Source organism: Nothobranchius furzeri, chromosome 17 (genome assembly GCF_043380555.1).
Source record: "Nothobranchius furzeri strain GRZ-AD chromosome 17, NfurGRZ-RIMD1, whole genome shotgun sequence".
Lineage (NCBI taxonomy): Eukaryota > Metazoa > Chordata > Actinopteri > Cyprinodontiformes > Nothobranchiidae > Nothobranchius > Nothobranchius furzeri.
In genome coordinates this window covers 37094665-37120130 of record NC_091757.1, presented here as the reverse complement: position 1 = coordinate 37120130, position 25466 = coordinate 37094665, and the positions used below count along the sequence as shown (strand labels likewise).

Below are 25466 nucleotides of genomic sequence, written 5' to 3'. Positions count from 1 at the left end.
GTTGTAGTCCTTTACTAACTGGGACCTTCTAACATAATGAGTTTTGTTTCTCCAGAGAAACTGGAAAATTATGGAGCTAGCTTTCTTAATATTTTTGGGAGAAATATAGAGAGAATGGCAGGGGTATATTAATTTAGAGATTCCTTCTGCTTTAGATAGAAGGACTCTTCCAAAAATAGTTAGGTCTCATGTTAGCCATCTACTGAGAGAATATTTCATGTTCGATATACAATTAGAGATGTTTATTTCTTCTCTCCTTATTGTGTTTTTGGTCATAACTATACCTAGATATTTCACTTCGGTTACCACCCTTATTGAATCTATCTCCGATTCATTGCATGAATGAACCGGAAGTAATTCACACTTGTTGATATTTAGAAACAGTCCTGAAGCCTGGGAAAATAACGAGATGGTGTTGAGGGCGTGCACTACCATAGATTTATCTTTTAGAAATAGGGCCGTATCATCAGCAAATTGGCTTATTTTAAATTCCTTATCAAAAATATTTATGCCTTTTAAATTTTGGTCTTTTAGGATTGCAAGCGCTAACAATTGTGTGGTCAATATGAACAGTTTGGGGGAGATTGGACATCCCTGTCGAATACCTCTTTCAACCTCAAATCTGTTGGTCATTCCTGGGTTAAGAGATACATAACTAGAGATATCGGAGTAAAACATTCTTATTATTTTGCAAAATTTGTCCCCAAAACCCAAGTGATGTAATGTATCTAACAGAAAGGGATGCTCAACCGTATCAAAGGCTTTACAGAAGTCTAGGAACAAATTCAAGCTTTCAGATTCTATCAGCTCCTTATAATCAAGCATATCAAGGATTAACCGAATATGATTGTGTATATTTCTACCCTTTATAAAGGCTGATTGATATTCACCTATTAGTTGGGGTAAACAATTGTTTAAGCGGTTAGCATATACACGGGCCAGTAATTTATAATCATTACATAGGCGCTGTGGAGAGGGTGAGCAGCTTCCGTTTCCTTGAAGTTCATCTGACTGAGGATCTTACGTGGTCAGTGCACACGGAAAATACAGTGAAGAAGGCACAGCAGCGCCTCTTCTTTCTCAGAAGACTGAAAAGATTTGGCATGAGCCACCGCATCCTCAGGACCTTCTATCGCTGTGCCATTGAGAGCATCCTCACTGGATGCATCTCCGCCTGGTATGGCAACAGCACCGCTTACAACCGCAAAGCTCTCCAGAGAGTAGTGCGGTGTGCAGAAAGGATTATTGGAGGTGAGCTTCCCTCCCTCCAGGACATCTACAGGAAGCGGTGCCTGAGGAAAGCAGGGAGGATCATCAAGGACTCAAGTCACCCCAGCCATAAACTGTTCAGACTACTTCCATCAGGAAGGAGGTTCTGCAGCATCCGGTCCAGAACCAGCAGACTGAGAGACAGCTTTTTCCATCAGGCCATCAGACTGCTGAACATGGCGCAGACACCTCACCCTCACTACTGAAACTCCAACATTACACACTCCATACTGTACATTAATGCCACTGTTTTGCACATACCAGCCTCTGTACATTTTATATCTCTTATCTTATTGTTTACTTTATTCATTTGTATACTTAGATTAGCCATTTTTATATTTTATTTGTTGTTACATTACTGTATTTTTGCACAACTCTGTTGCTGTGAAGCTCGCACACAAGAATTTCACTCGCATGCACTGTACCAGTGTACCTGCACATGTGACGTGACAATAAAAGTGATTTGATTTGATTTGATAAACGCTAGAAACCAACCTTATAAACTCCAGTTGATTTATTACTTTACCTCAGACTTCTACAGGATGGACATACATTGTGAAATAAACAGTATTCATTTGATTTTGATTGACTTCTCAATATTCTGTTTTATTTGGATTAAACTGAACAAAACTTAATAGTAAATGTCTGCAAATGAAAAATACTGAATTGTGTCATGCTCATCTTGAAAAATTGTTTGAAAGTGGATGAAAGATGTCTAAAAACACCCAAATTATTGTCTGTCCTCCAATAAACCGCGAATAAAACACAAGTCATGTGCTCTTTACTAAAGCTTTTCTATTATTCAGGTAATATTTCATCACAGTACAGCAGTGAATACTGGAAGTTGCCAGCATTCATCATTTCTTCTCCAGGGGTAACGCCTCCTCACTTGGTTGACAGACGCAGGATGTGTTTGACCATATTTCCAATCCCATCAAATATATAGTGGTAGTGATAGTCTGTTTCCCACATGAAGGATGGAGTGCTGACCACTTTGTTCTTCTCGTCCACATAGGCTTCGTGAACGGAGGAGTTAAGGCCCAAAGCAGATGTTAAATCAGGTCAGTTTTTAACTCACATCTGTCAGAAACAGAGGCCTCTGAAAGGATATGTATGGCTCACGGACATTGTGGCGAGCGCCCATGCTCTTCACGGTCTGCACCATGTTTGTGTGAGGCCAGTTGCCCCAGCGGGTGTTCTCATCACGTTCGTAGCCCATGGTCACCTCAATGCTGGGCAGAGCACGGCAGGCCAGCACAGGAGCCATGCTGGCCAGGCTGAAACAAAGAATTAATAATAAAATCTCTGTTATCTATTTTATTCAAATAAATGATAAACATGGGTCAGAAAACTTAATGAATCCCCATGTTAGGTGCTTGTTGGCCCCTTGAAAGGAATTTCAAAAAACGGACAATGATTGCTGTGTCACTGACAATAAAAAGGCAATGTGATGGTTTGCTAAATTATTTTTAAGTCATTCATTGTATAAATTATTCAGTAATTTAGCAGAAATGAATAATAAATATGAGGCAAACTGAGGAGAAAATCTAGTCAGGAATGGTTAAAGGCAGAGAGGATTGCTGTTCTGTTTTATATTTCATAAATAACAATAAAAACAACTTTTGACAGAAATAACAAGACAACAAGACTTACAGCTGTTCTCATGCTGAATAATGTCCAGATAATGTGTGTATGTCACATTTAACATTTTACTTTTCTCTTATATATTTTATTTTCAGAAAGATCATTAAATAAAATGTATTACCTTGTAATAAATATTTCTGTATATTACTTTTGTTTTGTTCACAAACTCTATCTTCCATAGAAAGAGGCCAGCAGAGGCCAGCATACTCTTTAAACCTCTGTTGTCAAGGTAACTGCCCCTCCCCTCCTCCTCACCATCCTGCTCCAGTTTTCCTGTAATCCCAAATCACCTTCTACCTGGAATATTCTACTCTTCACCTTTCACTGTCGGCAAAGTGTCTGTTTGAATCTGCCTGAAGCTCTTGTTCCATCTCTTTAACTCCAAATTCAATAACACAATGTCTGATCTCAAGGCCACATACTGTAAAATAAAAATAAAATAAAATAGAATAAGATTTATTAAATTTAATTTAATAAAATGAAATTAAATTAAAACAGAAAACATTTTAAGAATAAAGAAGGGGTCATCTTCAGGTAAATCCAGAACATTAAAGGTAAAATATTGATAAAAAAAACTTGTGGAGACAAGCTGCTCATTGAGGATTTGTACTTGGGGAAAACATTTCACTGCGCTGCTCCACGGGTTGATTTCTAACTTTAAACTCTGAATATTTGCACCGTTTTTAAATTTACTCACAATGATCATCTCATTTTAACAAAACACTTCTACAAAGGTGCATTCAAAAGCAGCCAGACTCCTTTTTGATAAAACGAAGAAAATAAATAAATAAATAAAAGAAAACAAAACTGAGACAATGGTTCTTGGTGGCTCCACTGAGACCCCCAACATAGAAGTTGGTTCTCTGGCCCGGTACATTACGCCAACCCGTACTAACCGTGGGGTCATACTGGATGCTGGACCAAAGTTAGACAACCACATTAGATCAGTTGTTAAGTCTAGCTTTTTTCATTTAAGAAAGCTGGCAAAAGTAAAGCCCATCCAGTCCCAGAAGCATTTTGAAACAGTAATCCACGCCTTCATCCCGACTCAGCTGGACTACTGTAATGGTCTGTATGCTGGAATAAGTGCACCAGTATCTCTTAGCTTTGGAGAGTACAAAATGCTGCTGCTCGCCTCTTAACAGGCACAAGGAAGTAACATCTCCCCTGTTATGGCCTGTTTGCACTGGCTGCCTGTGCCTTGCCTTACCTGTGTGACCTGCTACACCCATACATCCCCTCTCGTTCCCTCAGGTCAGTGGGTCAGCTGCTCCTGACTGTCCCAAAGACAAAGCGTAAGCCTCGAGAAGATCGTGCCTTTGCTTTAGCAGCTCCTAGATTGTGGAATGAGCTTGCTTTAAATATCAAACAAGCCTCTTCACTGTCAAAACCCACCTCTTCTCTCTGGCCTTTGACACTACCTGAGATGTTGACTTTTAACTAGTTTTAGATCATTTTTACTATTATTTAAATGCATTTTACTTTGATTCAACCAAATTGTAGTCTGCTCAGCTTATTGTGTTAACTCTTTGGTTGTTTTATTACTCTACGTTCTAGGGTTTTATTGTTGACTGTTGTTTTTATTTGTTCTGTCTACAGCGCTTTGGTCCTGCGGGTGTTTCAAGTGCTATACAAATAAAGTTGGTATGGTAATAAAGAAATAGTTAGAGAATTTCGACACCTTTTTACTGGCGTTGTTCCTACAGGTGAAGGAGTTTGTCATTCTTCTAAATTGTTTCATCACTAACTTTCTCCTTCAAAACGTCAATTGACTCCTCCTCTTTCTTGGCATTAACAGCAAAAGGGATTAATCTTGGGATGTAAGCAAGAAGTCAGCATACACTTTAACCTTCTGTTGTCATGGCGATCCCCTCCTCAGCATCCTGCTCCACTCTTCCCTGTAATTCCTGTAATCCCACACCTCCTTCTACCCGGAATCCTCTATTCTTCACCTTTCACCCTGTGCCCTTTCACCTGACCTTGTCACAGGTCGCCACGGTGACTGCTCATCACCTCATCCATCCGGCTAAGACCAGTCATTTTGTAGCAGATCTCATTAGGTTGGACCGTTTGTGTAGGAGTTTTTGTTTTGCCCAGCCTGCCTTAAAGGATTTGTCTGCTTTCAAGTTGCCCAGGATGAGCTTAAAAGCACTAAAGGCTATTTTTACTACTTCTGTCCTACTTGTTGTCTGCTACGCTCAGAAAGAGCCAATATGAGGAATTTAACCTTGCAGCTTCAAAAAGGCAACAGCTGATCTGACAGTTTATGAAGCTCTTTATAAACAAACAGTATCAGCTGCCAAGCAAAGCCATCTTTAATATCTATTTGGTGGAAGATAAATCAGATTTTCCATGTGTAAACAAAAAGGTGTTGAGATGCTTTAGGTTTTGTTATACTAGAGTAAGCTTCTTTAATTGGCTCAACAAACTTGGGGGGCAGCAGTTGGGCTAATGGTCCTTTTATCTTTCTATTATTTCTTTAAAAATAAATGCTGCATAAAACAACAAGATCTGGCCATTGATTAAATCTACAACATACATGATTTTACTCGTGATTATGATAATATCATTAATCATTTAGTGTGATTTCTCACAGCCTCTCATGGCCTAATTCTATTATGAGGATTAATTAAAGCTTCTGTGTTCACCTGTAGTTAAGGTGTCATCAAAACAAATAAAAATGTCAAGAGCAGACCCGTGTTTGAGTGAAAAAGGTTCATTTCGAGCACATTTTTAGCACTTCTGTTAATCTTAATGCTGATATTTGGTACAATGACCAAATGATACGTACCCAATGGGCTTGCGTGAATGGTGGAAATCTTTAAGAACTCGTTCTACGTCATTGTGCAGCTTACAGTCTTTGCCATCCTTCATAAAAGATGATCTAAAGGTCAGGAATTTTGCAGTTAGTGGCACATTATATGTATATATATAAAATAAACACAATTATTTTTTACATTTGAAAACTCCTCACAGGTTCTTGATGATCCCATGACCTCCAGGAAAGATGACAGCATCAAAGCTGTTGACATCCAGAACGGACAGGTCCTGCATTTGCATCTTTCCCTGACCGTGACTGAAGCGAGCCGACTCCATCATCATGTTCCTGATTACAAATGTGTTAACATGTGATGGGGGTTAGGTCAGGTCATTCGGCTTTACGTGCAAAATGTAATCAACGGTCTCCTCAGCCCAGTGTGAGATTCCTACCGGTTCTCCCCTGAGAACGGCTGCTTTTTCATGTGATCCATCACATGCATCTGCTGCTGATTCGGAGCAAACATCTGGAAACGAGCTCCGTTTCGGCTCAGGTGGTACATGGTGCTGAGGAGAAATTTGTCACCATTTCTGTAAAATTACGCATTTATACAAATGTAAAACAAAATCCCTGATGTCCTGATACTCACTACACTCCTTCATGGACATCAGTTCCATCCCACCATCCACATCCTGAGAAAACCTAGAATACATTGATGCACAAAATCAGAACAGTTCTCCTCTTTTCATGGGTCGTGTAACAAGGAGTCAAACTTACCACTGCAACATTGGTGTTCCCCCAGGTGCCATGGTCACCGTGGTGAACAAAGCAGGCTGGCTGGCGAGAGAGAATTGCCAGTGTCTGTTTTGACAGCAAAGTCCTGGTTGCCAGCATGTCTATGATCAAGTCTCACTTTTTGAGAAGAAAAAGTGTAAGTGAAGAGTTTGCAACCGAGCCTGTGAAGACCTCTGACGGCACAGACATTTACCTCTCTGAGGACATCTGTATAAATACGTGCGGTCAAATGACGCTCCCACATTAGCTCCATTGTCTTTTCACGTCTTGACTTGTTCCCTTCCTGAACACCCTTCCCTATTAATACCTCTTTAATTCTGATTACCTTAAAGCATTTGGCCACAGGGCAAAACTTTAGCCTCAATATCTTAACTCGTTAGGAATTTGGCACTTGATGAGTCGCATTGGTTGGGAAACTGTTCAACACCATTATGCAGGCATAGTAGTATGCCATATGCCCTTTAAAGTCCATTAGGTTGTAAGACTCTTACTCTCTGTAATGCCGTGTTGAGTCTAGACAGTAATCCAGAAATACCTTTGACAGAAAGAAAACTAACATTTATAGTAAAACTGCACATTCCGTTTAGCAGGAGTCAAAATGTAGTTATAGATGAGCAGCAAGAAGCAAAATATGGCATTTATTTTATTATGGCCACTTTATGTAGAAACAATCGCTATTTACACATCAGTGAGGAGAGCACAGTGAGGAACAAAATGTAGAAAATGATAAAACAAAGTGCAATCAACTACAATCATCACACCAGCCACACGTTTAAGCCTCAGGAAGAACCTTGTGATGAGATTCTAGCTGATTATTTTCAAATGTGCATCCACCACAACCCGTAAACAGAAGACATTTACTGAACTTGTCATGTATGGTATTCACAAGGTACAAACAAGGTTTATTTTTAATAAAATACAATAAACATAACACAACCAAATTAGGATGTGAGGTTTGTTGCTGTAGCAGAACACCCTCTCTCTTCACCTGACTCACAACACAGCCAAAGACATTTTTTAAAAACGCCAAAGGCCCGCCTCACATTTTTGGAAATGTCCTTATTGTTTCTAATACAGAGGTGAACAGAGAAGACTATGTTAGTGACTAATGTCTGCAAAGCAAAAGATAGAAGACAGCACACACAATAAATAAGGTCCATTTGCTTTTTTATATAAAATAAACATTTAAAACAATCTTGTCAGTGTACGTGTACATCAGCATTTATGATGTATCAAATTAAAATGCTGTGTTGTTTTAACAAAGCCCCATCATAGCCCTGTAACTGCAACCACTGACAACGTGCTGAAAGTTTGTTTCAACAAAAGCACTGATCAGGCTGTGGCTACCCCCCAATTTCTTCTTATGAGCAGTTTAATACTCTCTGCAGTTAATTTATCTTTACATGTAAGGACCAGATCCTAAAAGCCATTTACATGCAAATCACTAACCACTTCAGTGGGGAAAGTAAGAAATATCTCCTAAACTGCTGTCACCACTAAAGAAAGATTCCATGCACCCAAGCACTGTTATTCAAGGAAGCTGTGCACTAATGTGCACACGCTGTGTTTAATGCCAAGAAAATCTGCAGCAGTATCCGTTTGCTTAAAGAGTGTGGTTTTGCACATCGAGCAAAAAGCTGAGCTGAGAGAGAAATGTGTATGCAAAGGCAAGTCTGGTTGGATTAGGGTGTGTAGGCAGGTGGTGGTTGAAACTGATTAGCAATGTCATAATCAGCAGGGAAATTCTCACTGCTATCCTCCATCTCAGAGAGCAGCTCTAAGGCCTGCTCTTCCTCTTCAGTGGGGTAGTGGCGAAGAAGGTTTGCAGCTGTGGCGAGGATGGATGCTCCACCCGCACCTGCCACCAGGTAGAAGCTGATAGCAAAAGTGACATATATAAGTGAACCGTGGTACTTCTTGTGCTGCTGCTGAAGGGACAAGATCAGCTCTGAGGCCCAGTAGCAAAAGCCTATGACTGTGGCACACTGCAACACTAGAAGGAAAAGGAAGTCTGTTAGCACAGGTAAATATGCAAAATGTTTTGTGTGTAAATGAAAGGTTTGTACCTGTGAGTATATGGGCAAATGCATATCTACGAGTGATCTTTAGGGCAGGGTGTTTCGGTCCAAACACATCTAACAGAAAAGCAGTTAGACTGCATAGGATGCCCAGGAAACAAAAGGCAGCTATGACCCTCAACAGCAGGATGGTCTGCGGGTTCACACAGTAATCTGAGGATACAGAAACGTCAAAACAAACAAAAACCATTACGAGTCAAAACAATGATCGATAATTGCTGGTTGTAAAGTAATTGTGCAGGTTCTCACCATCTAGAAGCTTTGGATCAATGTAACCCAAGACATCCGCAACCCCCAGCTCCTGCCTGGGACAGGCGCCCCCATGAACACGCACCCAGGCCGGCTCAGCCAGAGCCGTACACAGCGCTGTGATGGACAAAGCTCCGGGCAGCGCTGACACCAGGCTGCGCTCCGGCTGCTTGGGCAGGGAGGTGGCAGTTCTTCTTCTCCGGCCACCAGGTACGGTAGAGCCCGGCGGAGCATACATGATTACCAAATCTCTGTTTTTGTAGGAAGTGTTGGTTCCCTTGTCTGTCCTTTTCCTTAAGGTTTATAACTGGGATTAGCCGCCTGACACAGCTGTCAGTCGGTACAGCTGATTTTACCTGTAGTGTTAAAGGATGATAGCGGTCCAGGCGACTTGTTAGATGAAAGATATACAATACTTCCGTACGAGAACCAGCTGCTCGATAAAAAAACAGGATCTGGCTGACGAGGAAACAAAAGACAGATGGCCTTCAGGCCTGTTAGCTGTACTGTTAGCCCGATTAGCTAATTCGCAGTAAACGTCAAATATAATAAATTCTTATGACAGGATTAAAACGAATACAAAAAAAACATATAAACGCCAACCTAGAACCCAATCTTTACAACAACAATAAATAAAAATATATTGTTTTAGTTACAGAAAAACAAACAGAAAACAAAACAAAAGACAGCTTACGCTGGTTTCCTCTAAAGCATTGACTTCCTGTTTCCACCGGGTTTCGTCGTAGCTACAGTAGAACCTGTGATCACTAGCCCCACCTACCGGTTAAAAAAACTACACAACGATGAAAACTTCTCTGCATTTACCATAGACTTTAAATCTTATACATAAATCTCGCTTTTTTTATGAATAATTATATATTTTATTACGACAACTGAATTTGTTTCCGTTTATTTAAAAAAAATATATTTAAGTTTGTTTTTAAAGGAAGACGGAAGCCCACAGTGTGCACTTCCGATAAGCAAAGATGGCGGCACGTCAGTTGTGGATGTTTCTATGAACTTCTTTAATTTGCTCTTTATTGCAAGTTAATTCCTTATCTTCTCAAAATATGTTAATAGTGATAGTGGCTCTGCTGCTTTGATGGGTTTTGTTTGAGTTTCTTATCGGATTTTTCTGGGAAGGAAAAGACAAAAGTGACGAGACCTGTTAACTAAATATTTAATAGTCATTAAGTCAGTATGAAGGAGACTCTCACGCTGCTTCACAGGCTCAGCGCACACCCGGACTCTCGGTGTTGGTTTGTCGCTTGGAGCCCAAACGGGACTCTGCTGGCTTCGTGTGGCGGGGACAAGGCCATCCGGATCTGGGGACGCGAAGGTAGCCTGTCATCTCTTTCTCTCTCTTACACACACACACACACACACACACACACACACTCTGATTATTAGTTATCTGTTGGTAAAATAATTAATCTATTGACCTCGGTGACCCCCTCTATCCGTAGGAGACTCCTGGGTTTGTAAGAGTGTGCTGGAGGATGGACACCAGCGCACCGTGAGGAAAGTGGCCTGGTCTCCATGTGGAAATTATTTGGCCTCTGCCAGCTTTGATGCAACTACATGCATCTGGAAGAAGAATAACGAGGGTTTTGAGGTTAGATGAGACCTCTGTTGTTCAGTGGTGTGATTAAAAAAGCATTTAACCGTGAACTTGACACATTTGTAAATGTCTTTATAGAGTTTGACAGTGTTGGAGGGACATGAAAATGAGGTCAAATGTGTGGCGTGGGCTCCATCAGGGAACCTCCTGGCCACATGCAGTCGAGACAAAAGCGTTTGGATCTGGGAAGGTTTGTGTTTATTTACACATGTAATAAATACAATTTGATCAGATCTGGTTAATAGGTGTTTTCCCTCTGTCCCACAGTGGATGAAGAAGATGAGTATGAGTGTGTCACAGTTCTAAACTCTCACACACAAGATGTTAAGCATGTAGCGTGGCACCCGACCCGAGAGGTAGACTCAGATCTGTAGACATTATCTCCATCTGTAGCTCCATTCTCATTTTTGAGGTTATTGTCTGTTTCCTCAGCTCCTGGCTTCGGCCAGCTACGACAACAACATTTGTATTTACAAGGAAGAAGACGATGACTGGGAATGTCGCGCTACTTTGGAAGGACACACCTCCACCGTCTGGAGTTTGTGCTTTGATGCAACTGGACAGAGGATGGCGTCCTGCAGCGATGATCGCACTGTGAAGATTTGGAAAGAATATCCCTCTGAGAGTGGTCAGTAGTTATGAACAGTAACACCGAAGCCATTTATTTACAAACAAATCCTTTTTTTTACCTGCTCTGTATGTTGAAAGGTGACACGTCCTGGAAGTGTGTTTGCACTCTGTCTGGGTATCATGGACGAACAGTGTATGATGTGTCCTGGTAAGACTGAACTTCTATCAGTGATCTGAATGAATTACCTTCAAACTGACTTAAACACCATTTGTTCAGGTGTCCGCTGACTGGCGCCCTGGCAACTGCCTGCGGTGACGACGCAGTTCGAGTTTTCAGAGAGGACGTGACCTCTAATCCAGAAGAACCTGTATTCTCGCTGGTTGCTCAGGTAACCAAAGCTCACAACCAGGACGTTAACTGTGCTTCCTGGAACCCGAAAGAAGCTGGAATTCTTGCCTCCTGCAGCGACAATGGAGAACTTGCCATTTGGAGGTTCAAAGAAGACTGATTCAGTGACAAATGCACCGAAGTGCTTTTGGTTTTAGATCTCATACTGGGAACTTTATCTTTAAGGCACCACATCTGTTATTTCATGGCTTGATTAATCTCGTTTTAATTTTTGTGATCGGAAAACCGCTGCAGCTCATCTTGTACACTTTTTAAAAATGGCTTAATCAAACATGTTTATGAATAAATACAAAAACACAAGACTGTGTGGTTTCATTTTAATAAAAAGAAAAGAACATGCCAGACAATAGATTCTTAAAAACATGTTTACTAATCTAGGGAAAACCATTTTACATCTGCAATGTAACTTTAGACATAATCTGAAACCAAATTGTTGCATCTTTTATTTTAAAAAGCAAACCTGACAAGAAAAGTACAAAATTATGCTTCCCATATTTAAAGCAGTATTGTCAGTGGATCCAGCTGAATCCAAAACATGCATTTCATTTTTAATACGGAAAACAGATCCTGCACACCAATTTTGGACTGTTTCATCAATCGGGTCACTAAAAAAAACTGACATACTTTGGGCAAAAGTGAGAAGTTTAAATTCAAAGAAACAAATCAGGTTGAATATCTACAACACACCCATTGATTCCCTCTCAAATGGAGACAACACAGTATTCAGTAAAACTTAGTCTGAGTCACTTTCTCCCTCGCTGTCGGCCTCCTTCACATCCACACTGAACTTGTACTCCTGGTCACAACCCATGTACGCATCACTCATGAAGTACAGGGTGTAGTGGTGAACGCCCACTGCAGGTGCAACAAAGTCCAGCTTCACCTGTGGAGGAAGTACAGAAGAAAACAGGAAATGAGGCCTTCTACTGGGAAGGGGAGAACATTTCTGCTGTATTACACCGACCTTTGCTTTCTGCTGAAGAGTCAGCCTCTTGATGGAGATGAGGCTGTTAGACTTGGGGTCTCCAATAACGACCCACCAGCCCTCCTCACGTTTCTGCAACAACAAGAACACGTCACCACGATCCACTTTTACACACCGCTGAAACAAACGGGATCTTTGGTGAATGACGGAACAAACCTGAGGGAAGAGTGGCGCAATAACCGGACCAGTCACCTCCTCCTCTCGCTCCAGCTGCACCTGAACCAGAACTGAACTGCCGCTAAGAAAAACAAGTTCACAATGTTAACCGATGTTAATCGATTAAATTGATCCTCAACCGTAAAACTTAATTATGCTTTCAAAGCTTACATAAATAAATCTGCTGAGAAACACAAACCTTTTGACATTGTCCCTCTCTGCTACTTCATAGGACAGCTCGATGTTGGGGTAACGGTTACAGAAGCGAGCCACATCAGCCATCTGGCTGTCTGACAGCTGCAGCAGACCGGATCTGTCCTCATCCTCCATTTCCATTATGTCAAAGATACTGTCCACACCCTAAAGAGAGCAACAAGGGATGTTTTCATCTACGTTTGCTTCATTCATAACCAAATGTTAATACCAACTAACCTTGTCAGTACAACGCTTGATGTGTTCGGAGGTAAAGTGAGGCAGCTGCTTCAGATACGAGTCCTTGGACCACATGGCCTGGGTGACCATCTGGGCCAGCTCCATAGCGGCTAGAGCGGGACTCAGCCAGCCGTTACTGGACAACACGTCGACGCAGGCCTGAATCAGACGGATCGCCTACAAACAAACGCTCTCGTCACATAAAACACGCTGGGATCAAATACAGAAACGTGGCTGAGTCACAGCAAAACATAGTATTCAGGGATCTGAACCTTGCTGAGGATGTCTTCGGTGTCCGACTGGAGCTCAGCACTCAGCTGCATCCTGGATAGGTGAGCTTGCAGCAAAAGGTTTGTCTTCACATGGGGGTCGTTGAACTTCGGATTGTTCAGTTTGTGGGGCACTTTCTGTGCCAGCTGAAGGAAAAAGCAGCTCAAAGTTAAAGATGTTGCAGCACAAAAGGCACCTACACACTGGGTCAGTACCAGACCGGAATTTGGTTTCACACCTGGGTAGGGCTGGGCCTAACCCAATTTATCGTTATTGAAATTTCTGACAGAATTTTTCCCATATCAATAAATTTGATAATAAAAAAAGAAAAGATGTGTATAGGTTGGCAATGTTAATGTCCCTTTAAGAAGCGGTACCACCTTGAGTCACGTAAATATGTGACTCAACGTAAAACATGTGACAGCCCCATGTAGTGGACAACTTTTGTTTCTGCACATACATGTAGTTATCGTTCATTTATCGTTATCGAGGTGAAATCCTCAATATATTGTGATACTGATTTTAGGTCATACCGCCCAGCCCCACACTTGGGCCACTTATGAGTTTTCTGTTCTGAGGTACCTCTTTTTTTCAGACCTCTTTCTCAAAGGACCGACTGGGACCGAGGTGACACTACGGACTGATTGGCTGACTGAAATGATCATCTACTGCCTCAAGTAGAATCAGCCAGCAGGGGGTTTACGCATGAACATCCTGGATGTTGTTGAGTAAACATCTCAGTCTGTAGCACAGAGCTCCCGGAAGAGAGAGTCGTGTATGTCCTCTGAGCAGCGAACATCTCTGCATGAAGCTCTTGCTACAGCTGCTCAATGGATGGAGAGAGCAGCGAGCGTGTGTGTGTGAGTGGAATTTGAGGACATGCACAGCAGTGAGAGAACAGGGAGCACATTAATAAAAGAATGTGCTTCGGTGTCTCCAAAAGCAACACAGCTCACACCTGCCTTTGCTTATCTTAATAAGAAGGACACCACCAGCGCATTTTAAACGCCGCCCACGTGCTCGGGGATTTCTGCATTCTCGAGAACTCCTTCGGGAACACTACACTGCCCGTATGAGACCCAACTGACGCTATCCTCCCACAACCGTACTGACCCTAAAGTGTAAGCGGCAAAAGACGCTACTCTAACGTGGACTTGTGTCGGTGTGTTTACCTGTCGGAGGAGCATGTCCTCGTGGTGCCTGATGGGAATGTTCTTATATTCAGCTGCGTTAGAGATGATTTCAATTAATCCTCGACTCTTGGTCTTGGCATTCAGGGACATGCTGAATAACTCTGTTGAACAACAACAAAAACTTTGCTGTGAAGTCTGAGGTCCAGGAAGCAACATAAACCCCATAGAGAGGTGAGTGTAGCTACAAACCAATGGTGGTGTAGTTTATGTAGTAATAAGCTGCGATCATGCCCAGATTGAGGGGTGCAACATCCATCTCGTCCTCGATGCTGATGCACTTGGACTGCTCCAGGTCATGTAACGTGTTCTCCACCAGCTCAGACAGGTGGTCAGACAGGTGGCGATGGGACATGCCTGCCACAGAACATAAGACTCAACAAGAAACCCCTAAGCCTGGTCTGGTCAAGTGTGATGTGGTCTCTGCCTTAAAGGATGCTAACCCTGCAGGTTGTAGTAGTTGGGGTTCTGCGTCATACGGCGGTAGAGGAACGTCCACGTCAGGTAGTCCACGGCGTCCTGCTTGTTCTCCACCGTCTTGGTGACGATCTCAGCGTTAAAGTGGTCATGAAGACAGTGATCCAAGTGAGACTCCACTGGCAGGGGCTCGTACAGGAACTTCTTGAAGAAGTCCTACAACAAAAACAGATAACCTGTTTAGTTCAAGTATTTTTACAGTAATTGCTTTTAAAACAAAACCAACGCATGTTCGCACCTTCTTGGAGCCCTGACACATGATGACACAGCGTCCCTCATCATCCAGCATGGGTCTGTTTGCCTTTCCCACCATCTGGAGAACATCATATATGGGATAGTCCACATATCTGAGAGAAATGAGAGAACGTGTCATCAAAACAGCACATTAAATTCATTATTGTAGACATTTTTTCAAGTCAACTTAAATCCTTACGCATGGATTTTTCCATTGTAGTATTGGGTATCCATGACGATGACGAGGTGTGCAGAAACGCTGATGCCCCAGCAGAGCGAACGTGAAGACACCACCACCTGAATGGCACCTGTACAAGAAAGAAACCCCTTTTCTGGTTTGTTTCTCAGCTCTGAGCGACCCAGGTGTAAAATAAAATTCATACCCGAGTTGAAAAGCTGCTCCACGATTTTGCATTCAGTTGCAGAGAGGCCCTCATGCAGGTATCCCACGCCGTTGGCCAGAGTCTCTTTAAGAGTCCCGTCGTTTATCTTCTCAAGGAACGGAGTCAAGTCTTTTTCGTTACAATGCAAAAACCTGATAAGACCAAGAATTTTTCAGAACACCAAGTAGAATAATCTCAAGATCAAAGACTGATGAGCTGTGACCGTACAGTCTATGGCTGTGACTGACCTCTGAGGAACAACATCAGCAGCACAGAAAGTGAGGATGTCGATGGCGGTGAGGCGGGTCTGCCTGCGGGACGGGACAAACACCAGCACTGGCTTGGAGGGAGAGTGCCTCATGATGGCGTGGTACACCGGTTTGGCCATGGACAGCAGGCGAGTCTGAGTGTGGCTGACGTTGAAACCCTGCAGCAACAAGGCGACAGGAAGTCAGGAATCTGGAAGGTGTTTAAATAGTTCTTTCCAATGGTAAAATTTGTGCAAAAGCTTTTCAGACCTGGATGTGCAGCTCAAGAGGAACAGGTCTGACATTGGGGTGGAAGTTGAACGTAGCTGTGGTGCTGCAACCCAGCCAGTGGGCCACATCTTTAGCATTGGACAAAGACGAGCTTAGGGCCACGATGCGGATTGGACGCTCGATTTGAGAAGAGATGTATCTCATCCTGGAGCAGATGACCTCCAACACAGGCTGATGAAATAAACAAAACTCCGTCAACATGCTTCACTAAACACAGAAACAGCTAAAAATCAGCTGAGCAGGATGAGATACTTACTCCGTTTTCTCCTCCGATGAGGTGGGTTTCATCCACAATGAAAAGGCTGACATTCTGCACATTCTTTCTCTGTTTCCAGCGACGAGACAGGATGTCCCACTTATCAGGAGTGCTGACAATAATGTCCCCCTTCCCCAGGAGCTTCAGATCTGTGCTGGTCTCTCCGGTCAGCAGAACTACCTTTTTGTTCAGAATGTCCTGGAACTTCTGGTGCCAGTCCACGAACACCTGGGAGACGAGGATCATGGTATTGGATAGGAACATTTCCTGTGTTGTATCTGACATAAATGTGAAAACAATGCTAGTTTTGATGCACAGACTCCTTACCTGCTCAGCCAGCGCTTCCATTGGGGTGATGTAAACACAGCGACCTTCTGCGCTGTGCAGTAGCATTCTCAAGATAGCAAATTCTGCACAGATGGTCTTTCCACTGCCAGTCGGAGCTCCCACAAAGACATTATCATCACTGTTGTACAAAGCATTGAAGACTGCAAGAAAAAGAGAAGTATGAGTGAAGCAGAGTGCACTGATCAGAAATGCCAGCGTATAAGGAGTCTTTGTACCTTGTGTCTGAATGGGGTTGAAGAAGGGGAACTTGTTTTGATAAAGAGCCTCAAAAGCTGAATTCCTGAGAGCGGTGACAGGCAGTGGCTGCAGATCCAGCAGCTCAGTGGGTGGGGGGTACTTCTCTGGTAGGATAAGATGGCGGAAGGATACAGGAAGCTGAGTCTCACAGGCTGAGGGAAAAAACAGAAGAACGGTTTTATAAAAAGCACAAACATCAGGAAAGTCCTGCAAGATGCTGGAATTAAAAGTTACTTACAGAGCCATCGGTCTGAAACCACACGGATAAAGTACTGAGGAGGCAGAGGCTCAAACACCGGCACAAAAAACGTCACCAGGTGCTCGTCCTGCGCGTACTTGGCTTTGAGGAGGAAGTACTCGTGGTGGAGGATGACCTCACTGTCCACGTCCTCAACCAGGATCCAGAAAGCTTCAGAAGATCCGTGAATCTAAGTAGGACATTTTAAAAATAAGAACAAACAAGAACCTAGATCAGAGTCGAGTCATGTGCATTAAGTTTACTGACCTTATCATCCCACTGGAAGTCTGGCGTGACAGTGAGCTCCACTTTGAGCGTGGAGCGAGTGATGGGCTGAATATGCACAGCCAGGTCCAGTTTGGGGAACTGGTGGACGTATTTGTGAATGGTCTTTCCCATTTTTGGCATTCGGATCAGCTCACCTGAACAATGAGGAACATGACGAGGTTATGAAAGGATAAGCAAAAGTCGTGAAAAGGAAAAAAAAAAAAAAAAAAAACCTCACCAATCTCATTGTGGTTGAGATCATAGAGCCGCTCAAACGGGAAGTTTTTCTTCTCAATCTTCTTCACGACCTCCTCTGGGAGCTTCTTGAACTGCCGCAGAGGAGACATGGACTGCCACCTGCAGAGCACAGACTCAAATCTGTGAGATGTTGACCTCACTACAACAAACATGTTTATGTAGGAGTAAAAACACACATACATCCTCTTGTCAATCATCTTGCAGAGGTTCATGGTCTTGTCTGTGAGCTGAGCCCAGCCGCGGTTTAGCACAATCTCAAATATGGCTCTCATTAGCCGCCCGGCACTCTGAAAGAACAAAAAAAAAAATGCTATAAAATAAAGAAAATTATTTTATGTACAAGGACACACAAAAATAAATGACTAGTAATGCTTTGTTGAGTGTCATTTTTAAACATTAAACTAAAGAAAACAAGTTTAAAGCAGCATCTGAGCACGCGGAAGCTGGTCTTTCTGTACCTGAGTAACATAAACCATGTCCGCCATGAGAGCAAAGCCTTCCAGTTTGAGCTGAGAGATGTACGCCTGGAGCAGAACGTTAATCTGAAACAAAAATAGTTTAAGAAACTCATTCTCTGGGATTAGAAAATGCACAAATACATTTATTTATTCTGTGTCAGGTTAGTGTGTTACCTTAGCGCTAGGCTCCTCGATGCTCTCCTTCACAGGAATAGGAACTCTTTCCAGAAGTTTCTGAAGTTCCAGTTTTTCCTCCTAATAGAAAAAGTTTACTATTAAAACACTGAATTGAAAAAAGAAACTTCATGTGTATGAAACGGCTACGACATACCTCTCTTACTGTGATGTTCCTGAACTCTGAGGAAAGTGAAAAGACCCGGAAAAGTTCAATCTCGCTGAGAGTCGGCTTCAGCAGCTGGTTGTAGGTCTGAATGGAATCGTGAGTGATGTAGAAGTGGCTGGCGATGCGTCCCAGGTCTGTAACCTTTGTGGCAGCAGACACACACAAACATAACTAACTCACCAGCACCAGAACCACAAGCAGGGGCCGCATCAACAGGTTATTTTACTTTCACCATTTTTCTTTTAAACGGTGATGAAAAAAACCTGAAATCCACTCGTCAGATTACAAATCAGGTGAGGTGGAGAAAAAAAGATGGCGAGTTCAGTGGTGTCACTCACAAACGCTGACACGGAGAAGTGACGTAATAAAAGAGAAATCCATCAGAAAATCTTTAGCTCTTTTTAAAAGACAAATCTGCATAATACCAACGGTGTGTCTTATAAACGCGCCACGCCGGCATGGCGATGTGCAAATTTTGCAGCATTCCTTCTGCCTCGCTTGGTAGTAATATTGCGGTAATTGTCTGACTTCTGAACAGCGATTGCACCTTGGTGCAACAGAGGGAGGTGTCATGATGACATGGTGAGTTACTGCCGAGCTCTGGCCGACAAATATTTTGAAAATGAAAGTGAACACGGGACGTAAGTTTTTCTTTTGTAAACAGAATCAGCTGAGATGTTAAACTGAAGCGATGCAGCACTCCAGGAGCTTCTCTCCATTAGAGCCGGAGGTCAGATCACCGGAGGCTGCACAGGACTGGGGGACACACACCTTTAGGAGCGGCTTGTTAAAAAAACTTAATGATCGCAGCTTCCATTGCAATAAAAAGCTAGTTATGTCCAAGATAAACGGAAGCCCGTGGCAGCACAGACACCGCCCCATACCTCCTGCCGACATCGCCTAATCTTTTATAAAAAGGACGCGATTGCGCCACATTACCACCATGACCTGACCACTTATAAATGACCCAAGGCTCCCTGATGCTGAAACGGAGTTGTGGAAAATAAATGGCATTGTTTAGTGAAGACGGCTTTGGCAACATTTGTATATTTAGTGGCTGACAGCACATTGGAGAGTTATGGAAAATAGGCTCTGTGGTGACAACAGATCACACACTGGTGCAGGTGAACTACTGATACTTCGCTGCAAGATTTCCTCCCACTAAAGCAAGTGCTTGTGGGATCAGGAAACTCCTGGTTCAGAGTCTTGCGGACTTCTGATCTCAGTTTATGAAACTTTAACTGAAGTGGCGTTTGTAATCGACGTCTTTAGTGATGCAGCTGAGTGTGGATTCAGCCTCCAGAACACGAAACAGCCACAAGGATTCGTCTGTCAGAGACACAGGCCCAGGACCTCTGCAGCAATCCCACCTCAGACATGCGATGACTATCCATAAGCAGGTACTGGCATTCCACAAAGACCAGGAGAAAGTAGTGAGATAGCAGGTGAACTGTTTTTATTTTTAAGTGTAATCATTTTATTTATTTGTTTATTTGTAGCTACTGGGGCCAAGGTCAGAGGTTTTTGTCACTGCAGAGACAAAGTTACAAGCATCCATCTGTATGAAGGTCTGTTCAGCCGGTTAGATCTGGACAGTAATTTGCTCACCTGGAAGCTTCCTGTCCTTTTGTCATACTTGATGAGGCTGTTCTTGTCCAGGATGTTGGCGGCGGTGTGCACCAGGTCCGTCCTACGCCTCTCCAGCAGCGGGTCGGAACTCCGGTCGTCATGGGAAACACCATACAAGGTGGGGTTGCGCAGCATGCGCACGTACAGATAGGTGTAACCCAGCCAGTTCACAGCATCCTGCAGTTAAATAGAAAAAAACTTTAATTATCATGAAAGTAAAATATTAATTTCATTCTTGTGTAGGTTTCAGTCACTAACCTTGACATTCTGAACATTTCCCAGCACTATCTCTGCGTTGAGCATGTCAGCCAGTTTGCCCACCATCTGACTCTCTATGGGCAGCTGCTGGTTCAGGAGGGACAGATAGTACTGCAGCTCTCCATGGGAGGTGATCAGGATTCCCTCTCCTTTGGTGTCATACTGAGGACGGCCAGCTCGACCCAGCATCTGAAATCAAACATTTCTTTCCGTCACCGCTGTCAGAAGAGCTACATATGACTGCAGACAGTAGAAACCAACCGACCTGTAAAATGTCCAGGGCTCCCAGTTCAGTCCACCGGCCTTTCTCTGGGCTGTAAACCTGGGTTCCTTTGATGATAACAGTATGTGCAGGCAGGTTGACACCCCAGGCCAGGGTGGCTGTCGATACCAGAACCTGAATGTGTTTGTCTGCAAATAAATCCTCCACCAGCGTACGGTCGACTCGGGTCATGCCAGCGTGGTGGATCGCAAACCCGTACGGAAGCAGATCCTTGAGCTCCAGGTTCTAGAAGAAAAAGATTCCATCACTCAAGTCCAACGCCTCACACCAGAAAGGTCTTTAAGTTCTCATTTCCTTACTTTGCATTGCTCTGCCTCTGTTCTCAACACTTCAGTGGATGCTGAACCCTCTCTGAGGAAAAGACCCAGAGTGTCCTTCTCCAAACACATGTCCCTTATGGCCCTGGCCGTCTTTCCCGTCTCTTTCCTGGAGTGGACAAATACCAGAACCTATGGAGGGGGGAAATGAAGATGTTAAAGTTGACAGAGTAAATAAACAAGAAATAAGATGATAATAAACTGGGGGTCAGAGGTCAGACAGAACTCACCTGGTTCTTTCCAGCATGTTCCATTATCTTTTCGTAGACGATCTCATTCATGATCTGAAATCGCTTGATGGCCTTCTTTTCTGTTATTCCGACATATGTCTGCTCCAGCGGCACAGGGCGGAAACTACAGAGAAAAAGAAACAACAATAACCATAGATGGAAATACAAATAACAAAAAGAGGGACCGAGTTTATCTCTAAAATTTACATTACTCTTCAAATAATGTACCTGTTGTCAAAGTAGAAGAGTCCCTTTGCAGGGTTGACACGCAGGCAGGTAGCCACGTCTTCGTAGTTGGGCAGCGTGGCACTCAGACCAATCAGACGTACGTCCTCCTGAGTCAGCTCCACATTACGAATGGTCCTCGCCACCAGAGATTCCAGCACCGGCCCGCGATCATCGTGCAGCAGGTGGATTTCATCCTGAGAAACACCCGCTTAGCTTAACCAGAAACCTTTAGCCTAAATTCATTTTGAACATTTGGCTCAGATCAAAACATACAATGATAATGAGGCGCACAAGCTGGGTGTAGGTACGCTCTCCTCCTTTCCGAGTGATGATGTCCCATTTCTCAGGGGTGCAAACAATGATCTGAGTGGCGTTGATCTCCTCTTTGCAGAGCTGGTGGTCTCCGGTCAGCTCGGACACAATGATGCCATAACTTGCTAATCTCTGAGATTAAAAAAGGAAACACGTTAAATGTAAACCTGTCCCACAAACAACGGGAAAAAGGTCTAAAATAGTGACTCAAGACTCACCTTACTAAAACTTCCCACCATTTCCTGTACAAGTGAGCGCATTGGCGCGATGTAGATGATTTTAAAGTCATCCACGTTGATCGTTCCATCCATGTTGATGTGCTTTCCAATTTCTCTTAGCATCGCCATGAGGGCAACGTTTGTCTTACCAGCTCCCTGTGAGCAGAACAAACCCCCAGTTAAAGAAAACACATAAAAACAACAAATCACACAATATTTGAACTTTACCAAGGCCTTCGTACCGTGGGCGCACACACTAGCAGGTTTTCATCCGTCTCCATGGTGGTCTTAAACAGTTTGCTCTGAATGCGGTTTAGAGTTTTGAAGTCTTCAAATCCAGCCTGTGCGTATTTTGGCAACTTCTCAATAGCAACAAGTACCTGAAGATGAACAGATATGCAGAATGTAAAAAAAAAAAAAAAGTCTACAGGCTGGGTATTAATTACTCGATGATTAGGGAAATCGCTGAACCTCATCATCAGCAAAAGGTTTGGGTTTCAGGGCGGGCACATGGACTTCTTCATAACCTTTGCGCTGCTTACGAAAAGAGCCATCGGGCAACTGACAACGTTTGTTGGCCATGAAGTGGCTACCCTGAGTGAACGTCAAGTCTTCGAGGTCCAGAACCTGCCGAGGGACTACCGACTGTAGGATGAGAAACACAAATGTTCTCAACACACACACACTTTTACCCGGCTACCTGGACCATGTCACACTAGTTACCTCTCCATGACCAATGTCCATTGACTCCAAGTCATCAACACGAGACTTCCTCACCCTCTCCCTGCGAGATCGCTCTTCCTGAATAACAAAAACAAAATATGGAAAATCATTTCTTGCAAAGTGGTGACAAACAGTTCAAAACCAAGATGTCTTACTCTAATAATGTCCTCTTTCTCCGTCTCTTGCAGCTGGTACAGGATCTTGGACAGCTCTTGGTCAGACTCCATCTTTCCTATGATGCGTTCCTTCTCTGCTTCGCTCTGAGCGCTCGCCAGCATGGTACAATACTGAACTGTGAGTCAGACAAGATAAAAACCAGCAACTTCAAATAAGTTGTGCAACAGAACATCATAGCCCAGCGCAATTCAACGAGCGCAACTTACTCATGCGACGGTGCTGACGGAGGATTTTAATGAAATCAAAAGTGTTGAAGCCTAAAAGCAGCACCAGCTGGTTCTCACATTCCCTGTCGTCGCTGGCGGTCTGTAGAACAAGAAAGGCATCAGGTGTCAAAAGATGCTACGTTATGCTGCGTGACTAATAAAAACAGTGAAAATCCCACCTTGAGGATTTCTAAGACTTCGTCGGCTTTCTTCTGCGAGACAATAGCATCATCATAGAAGCGGCTGAGCTGACGCTGGAGCCAAAAGGCGTCAATGTCTCGAGGGTGCAGGTCTTTTTTCTTCACCGTCATCACGCCACCCGTTTCGCTAAGCTACAACAAAACAGAATTCAATTTTTAAATCAGAGAGAAGAAAACTGTGGAAATACCACCTGAACCAACAAAAAGGCTGTACTTACATTGGTTGTAAGCCTAGTGGACACAACAGCCTCCTCTCCTTCACTGTCTTCATCCGAGTGCTCATCTCGTACTTCACCAAACTGGTCTTCATCTCCTTCCTTTATATAAGTAACAAGACGGGGGGAAAAAAAATCACTTTTTCATTTTAATCAGTTTAAATACAACTAAGACATTAATAATTAAAACGTACTTCTTCATCAGACTCAAACTGGACATTGACACCGTACGTCTCATCAATGTTGTCATCTGCAGATAAATAACAAAAGATTTAGATGATTTGATAACAGCTTAAAGAGAACATGGTCACCAAATAAACGAAACACTTTATTAAGATATTTTAAAGTAGCTTACCCATATTCTGCAGGTCCTTGTCTTCACCATAGTCTGTGATCTTCTTTCCCAGATTGACCAGCACATGATAGCGCGTGTCATCAGAAGGTCCAAGAAGCTGTTCCACTTCACGACGCCTTTCTTTGTCCCTCATTTTGTCGTTCTTGAGCACCGCTAACACCTCATCAGCTGCTCCACACAGAATATCACGCGGCTGCAGACAATTGGAGTTCACATCAGCTGTGCGTTCGCCATCAACAGTGCAAAAGTCTTAAGTGTTGTGACGTTCACTAACCTGGTCTCCTAACGCAGCATGAATGAAGCTCAGCAACACTTCGTACGTCTCTCTGGTTTCTTTGGTTTTAGGCTTGTACACAATGCCCACCATCTCATCGATGCCCTCAGACAGGAGGGTAAAGCCTTTCATTTTGTTGATATCATGTCTGTCCTCATCTCTTTTACGTCTCCTGTTGTGAGATAAAACGGGATAGTTCAGATTTTTTTCCTCTAAACTGCAATCAATCTGCTGTCTCCTACAGATTAAACATATGCAGCTGTTCCACATCAAACCCCACTTCAAACAGCAAAACTACACCTTTTAAGTATATGGTGCAATTACATGCTTCACACGTTTGTTAATGACAATTAAAGGAGGATGAAGGTCAAAGACGGTTCTTTTCATTTCATTTAAATCTGAATAATTCTATTACTGTCCTAATTGAGGTATATTTCATGTTAAATGTGATCTATTCAACGTTCAAGTAAATTATAGAATGTTTTAAATTGTATAAGAATCATACACACGAAAACACCACCTGTACCTCGATTCTAACAGGTAAATGGTTTTAAAAACATCAGTGTTAGCTGCACTGACTTGTCTCGTCTCTCTTCGAGCTTCTGGGGTTTGGTCCTCTGAGCCTTGTCACCCATCTTCGTCCCCTCCATTTTCCCCACCAGGGACACCACCTCCCCGGTGGATTCATCTCTCCGAGTGCGGTCGATCAGAGAACGATCGACTTGCAGCACCAAGTTTGAGTTCTACAAACACACAATTAAATGAGACCCATCAGTTCAGCGGGCTGAGCTGCTTCGGCTCCGGCAACACGATCCACTAAACATCATAATTAGAAATCACTAGTCACAGAAACGTTTAATAACCCCGAGTTATTATATTTACACCCAACATACTTACCGCTTTGTACTCATACTGCAGGTTACGAGCAGTAACATCCGCCATGGTGCCACTTTTCCTCCGGGGTTCACCGCTCTCTGTGAACCAGCACGCGCACTAGTGAAGTTCACAGAGCTGACGTCACTCTGTACTTTTGTTAAAACGCTGTGAACATTAGTAGCGTGTTCTAATTTCAAACATTAAACCACTTTTACTCACAAACAGAAAGTAGCGTTTTTCATACGTAACAAAAGCACGGCTAGCACGAGCGCACAACAAGTGGGCAGAAATTTCCTCTTCCGGTGTCAAAGGGAATGAAACAGACACAAAAGGTAAACAGCGCCCTCTAGAGGCTTGGTGTAAATCATTCAATTTGGATGTTATTCGATATTTTTACATGTCGATGGCTAAATCTCACGAAACCCAGATGGCAAAAGTTCTGACGTTCTCTAATGAAGTACAAGTACACATTTTTGTATAAAAATGCTCTGGTAAAAGTAA

General features: G+C 43.1%; 4 protein-coding genes across 5 annotated transcripts; 1 reads left to right on the top strand and 3 right to left on the bottom strand.

The window, feature by feature from the left end:
* Nucleotides 1-2044: 2044 nt before the first annotated feature.
* Nucleotides 2045-6748, bottom strand: gatd3l (glutamine amidotransferase class 1 domain containing 3, like). Of its 2 annotated transcripts, none has more exons than XM_015972241.3 (7): nt 6449-6653; nt 6321-6373; nt 6124-6237; nt 5888-6019; nt 5705-5797; nt 2381-2546; nt 2045-2289 (listed from the first exon to the last, which is right to left on the bottom strand). In XM_015972241.3, exons 1-7 carry the CDS (start codon nt 6563-6565, stop codon nt 2155-2157), a joined length of 810 nt encoding a protein of 269 aa, XP_015827727.1. In that variant the 5' UTR covers nt 6566-6653; the 3' UTR covers nt 2045-2154. The 2 variants fall into 2 exon arrangements, with proteins under 2 accessions (XP_015827727.1, XP_070402659.1); XM_070546558.1 differs by lacking the exon at nt 2045-2289 and adding an exon at nt 6660-6748 and having other exon boundaries at nt 2298-2546; nt 6449-6583.
* Nucleotides 6749-7668: 920 nt separating this feature from the next.
* On the bottom strand, nt 7669-9263 carry tmem127 (transmembrane protein 127). The gene is made up of 3 exons (XM_015972243.3): nt 8794-9263; nt 8533-8697; nt 7669-8459 (listed from the first exon to the last, which is right to left on the bottom strand). The coding sequence occupies exons 1-3, from the start codon at nt 9029-9031 to the stop codon at nt 8149-8151; spliced, it is 714 nt and encodes a 237-aa protein (XP_015827729.1). The 5' UTR covers nt 9032-9263; the 3' UTR covers nt 7669-8148.
* Nucleotides 9264-9756: 493 nt separating this feature from the next.
* ciao1 (cytosolic iron-sulfur assembly component 1) lies at nt 9757-11693 on the top strand. Its single transcript, XM_015972240.3, has 7 exons — nt 9757-10132; nt 10260-10408; nt 10493-10604; nt 10682-10770; nt 10847-11042; nt 11123-11192; nt 11262-11693. Exons 1-7 carry the CDS (start codon nt 9994-9996, stop codon nt 11491-11493), a joined length of 987 nt encoding a protein of 328 aa, XP_015827726.1. The 5' UTR covers nt 9757-9993; the 3' UTR covers nt 11494-11693.
* Nucleotides 11694-11696: 3 nt separating this feature from the next.
* On the bottom strand, nt 11697-25261 carry snrnp200 (small nuclear ribonucleoprotein 200 (U5)). The gene is made up of 44 exons (XM_015972239.3): nt 24987-25261; nt 24669-24832; nt 24090-24261; nt 23816-24008; nt 23655-23710; nt 23464-23562; nt 23225-23377; nt 23046-23145; nt 22818-22954; nt 22663-22740; nt 22411-22584; nt 22182-22319; nt 21940-22095; nt 21683-21853; nt 21410-21603; nt 21182-21305; nt 20934-21083; nt 20617-20859; nt 20352-20540; nt 20073-20270; nt 18453-18605; nt 18296-18376; nt 18122-18205; nt 17844-17950; nt 17644-17762; nt 17406-17560; nt 17139-17328; nt 16879-17052; nt 16643-16803; nt 16316-16543; nt 16039-16230; nt 15769-15947; nt 15521-15672; nt 15337-15445; nt 15142-15250; nt 14870-15059; nt 14619-14783; nt 14409-14530; nt 13239-13382; nt 12967-13143; nt 12734-12894; nt 12535-12616; nt 12358-12450; nt 11697-12276 (listed from the first exon to the last, which is right to left on the bottom strand). Exons 1-44 carry the CDS (start codon nt 25029-25031, stop codon nt 12127-12129), a joined length of 6411 nt encoding a protein of 2136 aa, XP_015827725.3. The 5' UTR covers nt 25032-25261; the 3' UTR covers nt 11697-12126.
* Between the last annotated feature and the right edge of the window lie 205 nt (nt 25262-25466).

Coding starts and splice junctions, on each gene's coding strand:
- gatd3l (XM_015972241.3), bottom strand. CDS start 6,565: ATGCTGGCAACCAGGACTTTGCTGTCAAAACAGACACTGGCAATTCTC. Junction 6,374..6,448: donor GGAACACCAATGTTGCAGTG/GTAAGTTTGACT, acceptor AATGTATTCTAG/GTTTTCTCAGGATGTGGATG. Junction 2,547..5,704: donor CATTCACGCAAGCCCATTGG/GTACGTATCATT, acceptor TCTTTGTTTCAG/CCTGGCCAGCATGGCTCCTG.
- tmem127 (XM_015972243.3), bottom strand. CDS start 9,031: ATGTATGCTCCGCCGGGCTCTACCGTACCTGGTGGCCGGAGAAGAAGA. Junction 8,698..8,793: donor TGATCCAAAGCTTCTAGATG/GTGAGAACCTGC, acceptor CTGTATCCTCAG/ATTACTGTGTGAACCCGCAG. Junction 8,460..8,532: donor ATTTGCCCATATACTCACAG/GTACAAACCTTT, acceptor TTTTCCTTCTAG/TGTTGCAGTGTGCCACAGTC.
- ciao1 (XM_015972240.3), top strand. CDS start 9,994: ATGAAGGAGACTCTCACGCTGCTTCACAGGCTCAGCGCACACCCGGAC. Junction 10,605..10,681: donor AAGCGTTTGGATCTGGGAAG/GTTTGTGTTTAT, acceptor TCTGTCCCACAG/TGGATGAAGAAGATGAGTAT. Junction 11,043..11,122: donor AGAATATCCCTCTGAGAGTG/GTCAGTAGTTAT, acceptor GTATGTTGAAAG/GTGACACGTCCTGGAAGTGT.
- snrnp200 (XM_015972239.3), bottom strand. CDS start 25,031: ATGGCGGATGTTACTGCTCGTAACCTGCAGTATGAGTACAAAGCG. Junction 24,262..24,668: donor CTCGAAGAGAGACGAGACAA/GTCAGTGCAGCT, acceptor ATCTCACAACAG/GAGACGTAAAAGAGATGAGG. Junction 17,053..17,138: donor GGTTTCAGACCGATGGCTCT/GTAAGTAACTTT, acceptor TTTTTCCCTCAG/CCTGTGAGACTCAGCTTCCT.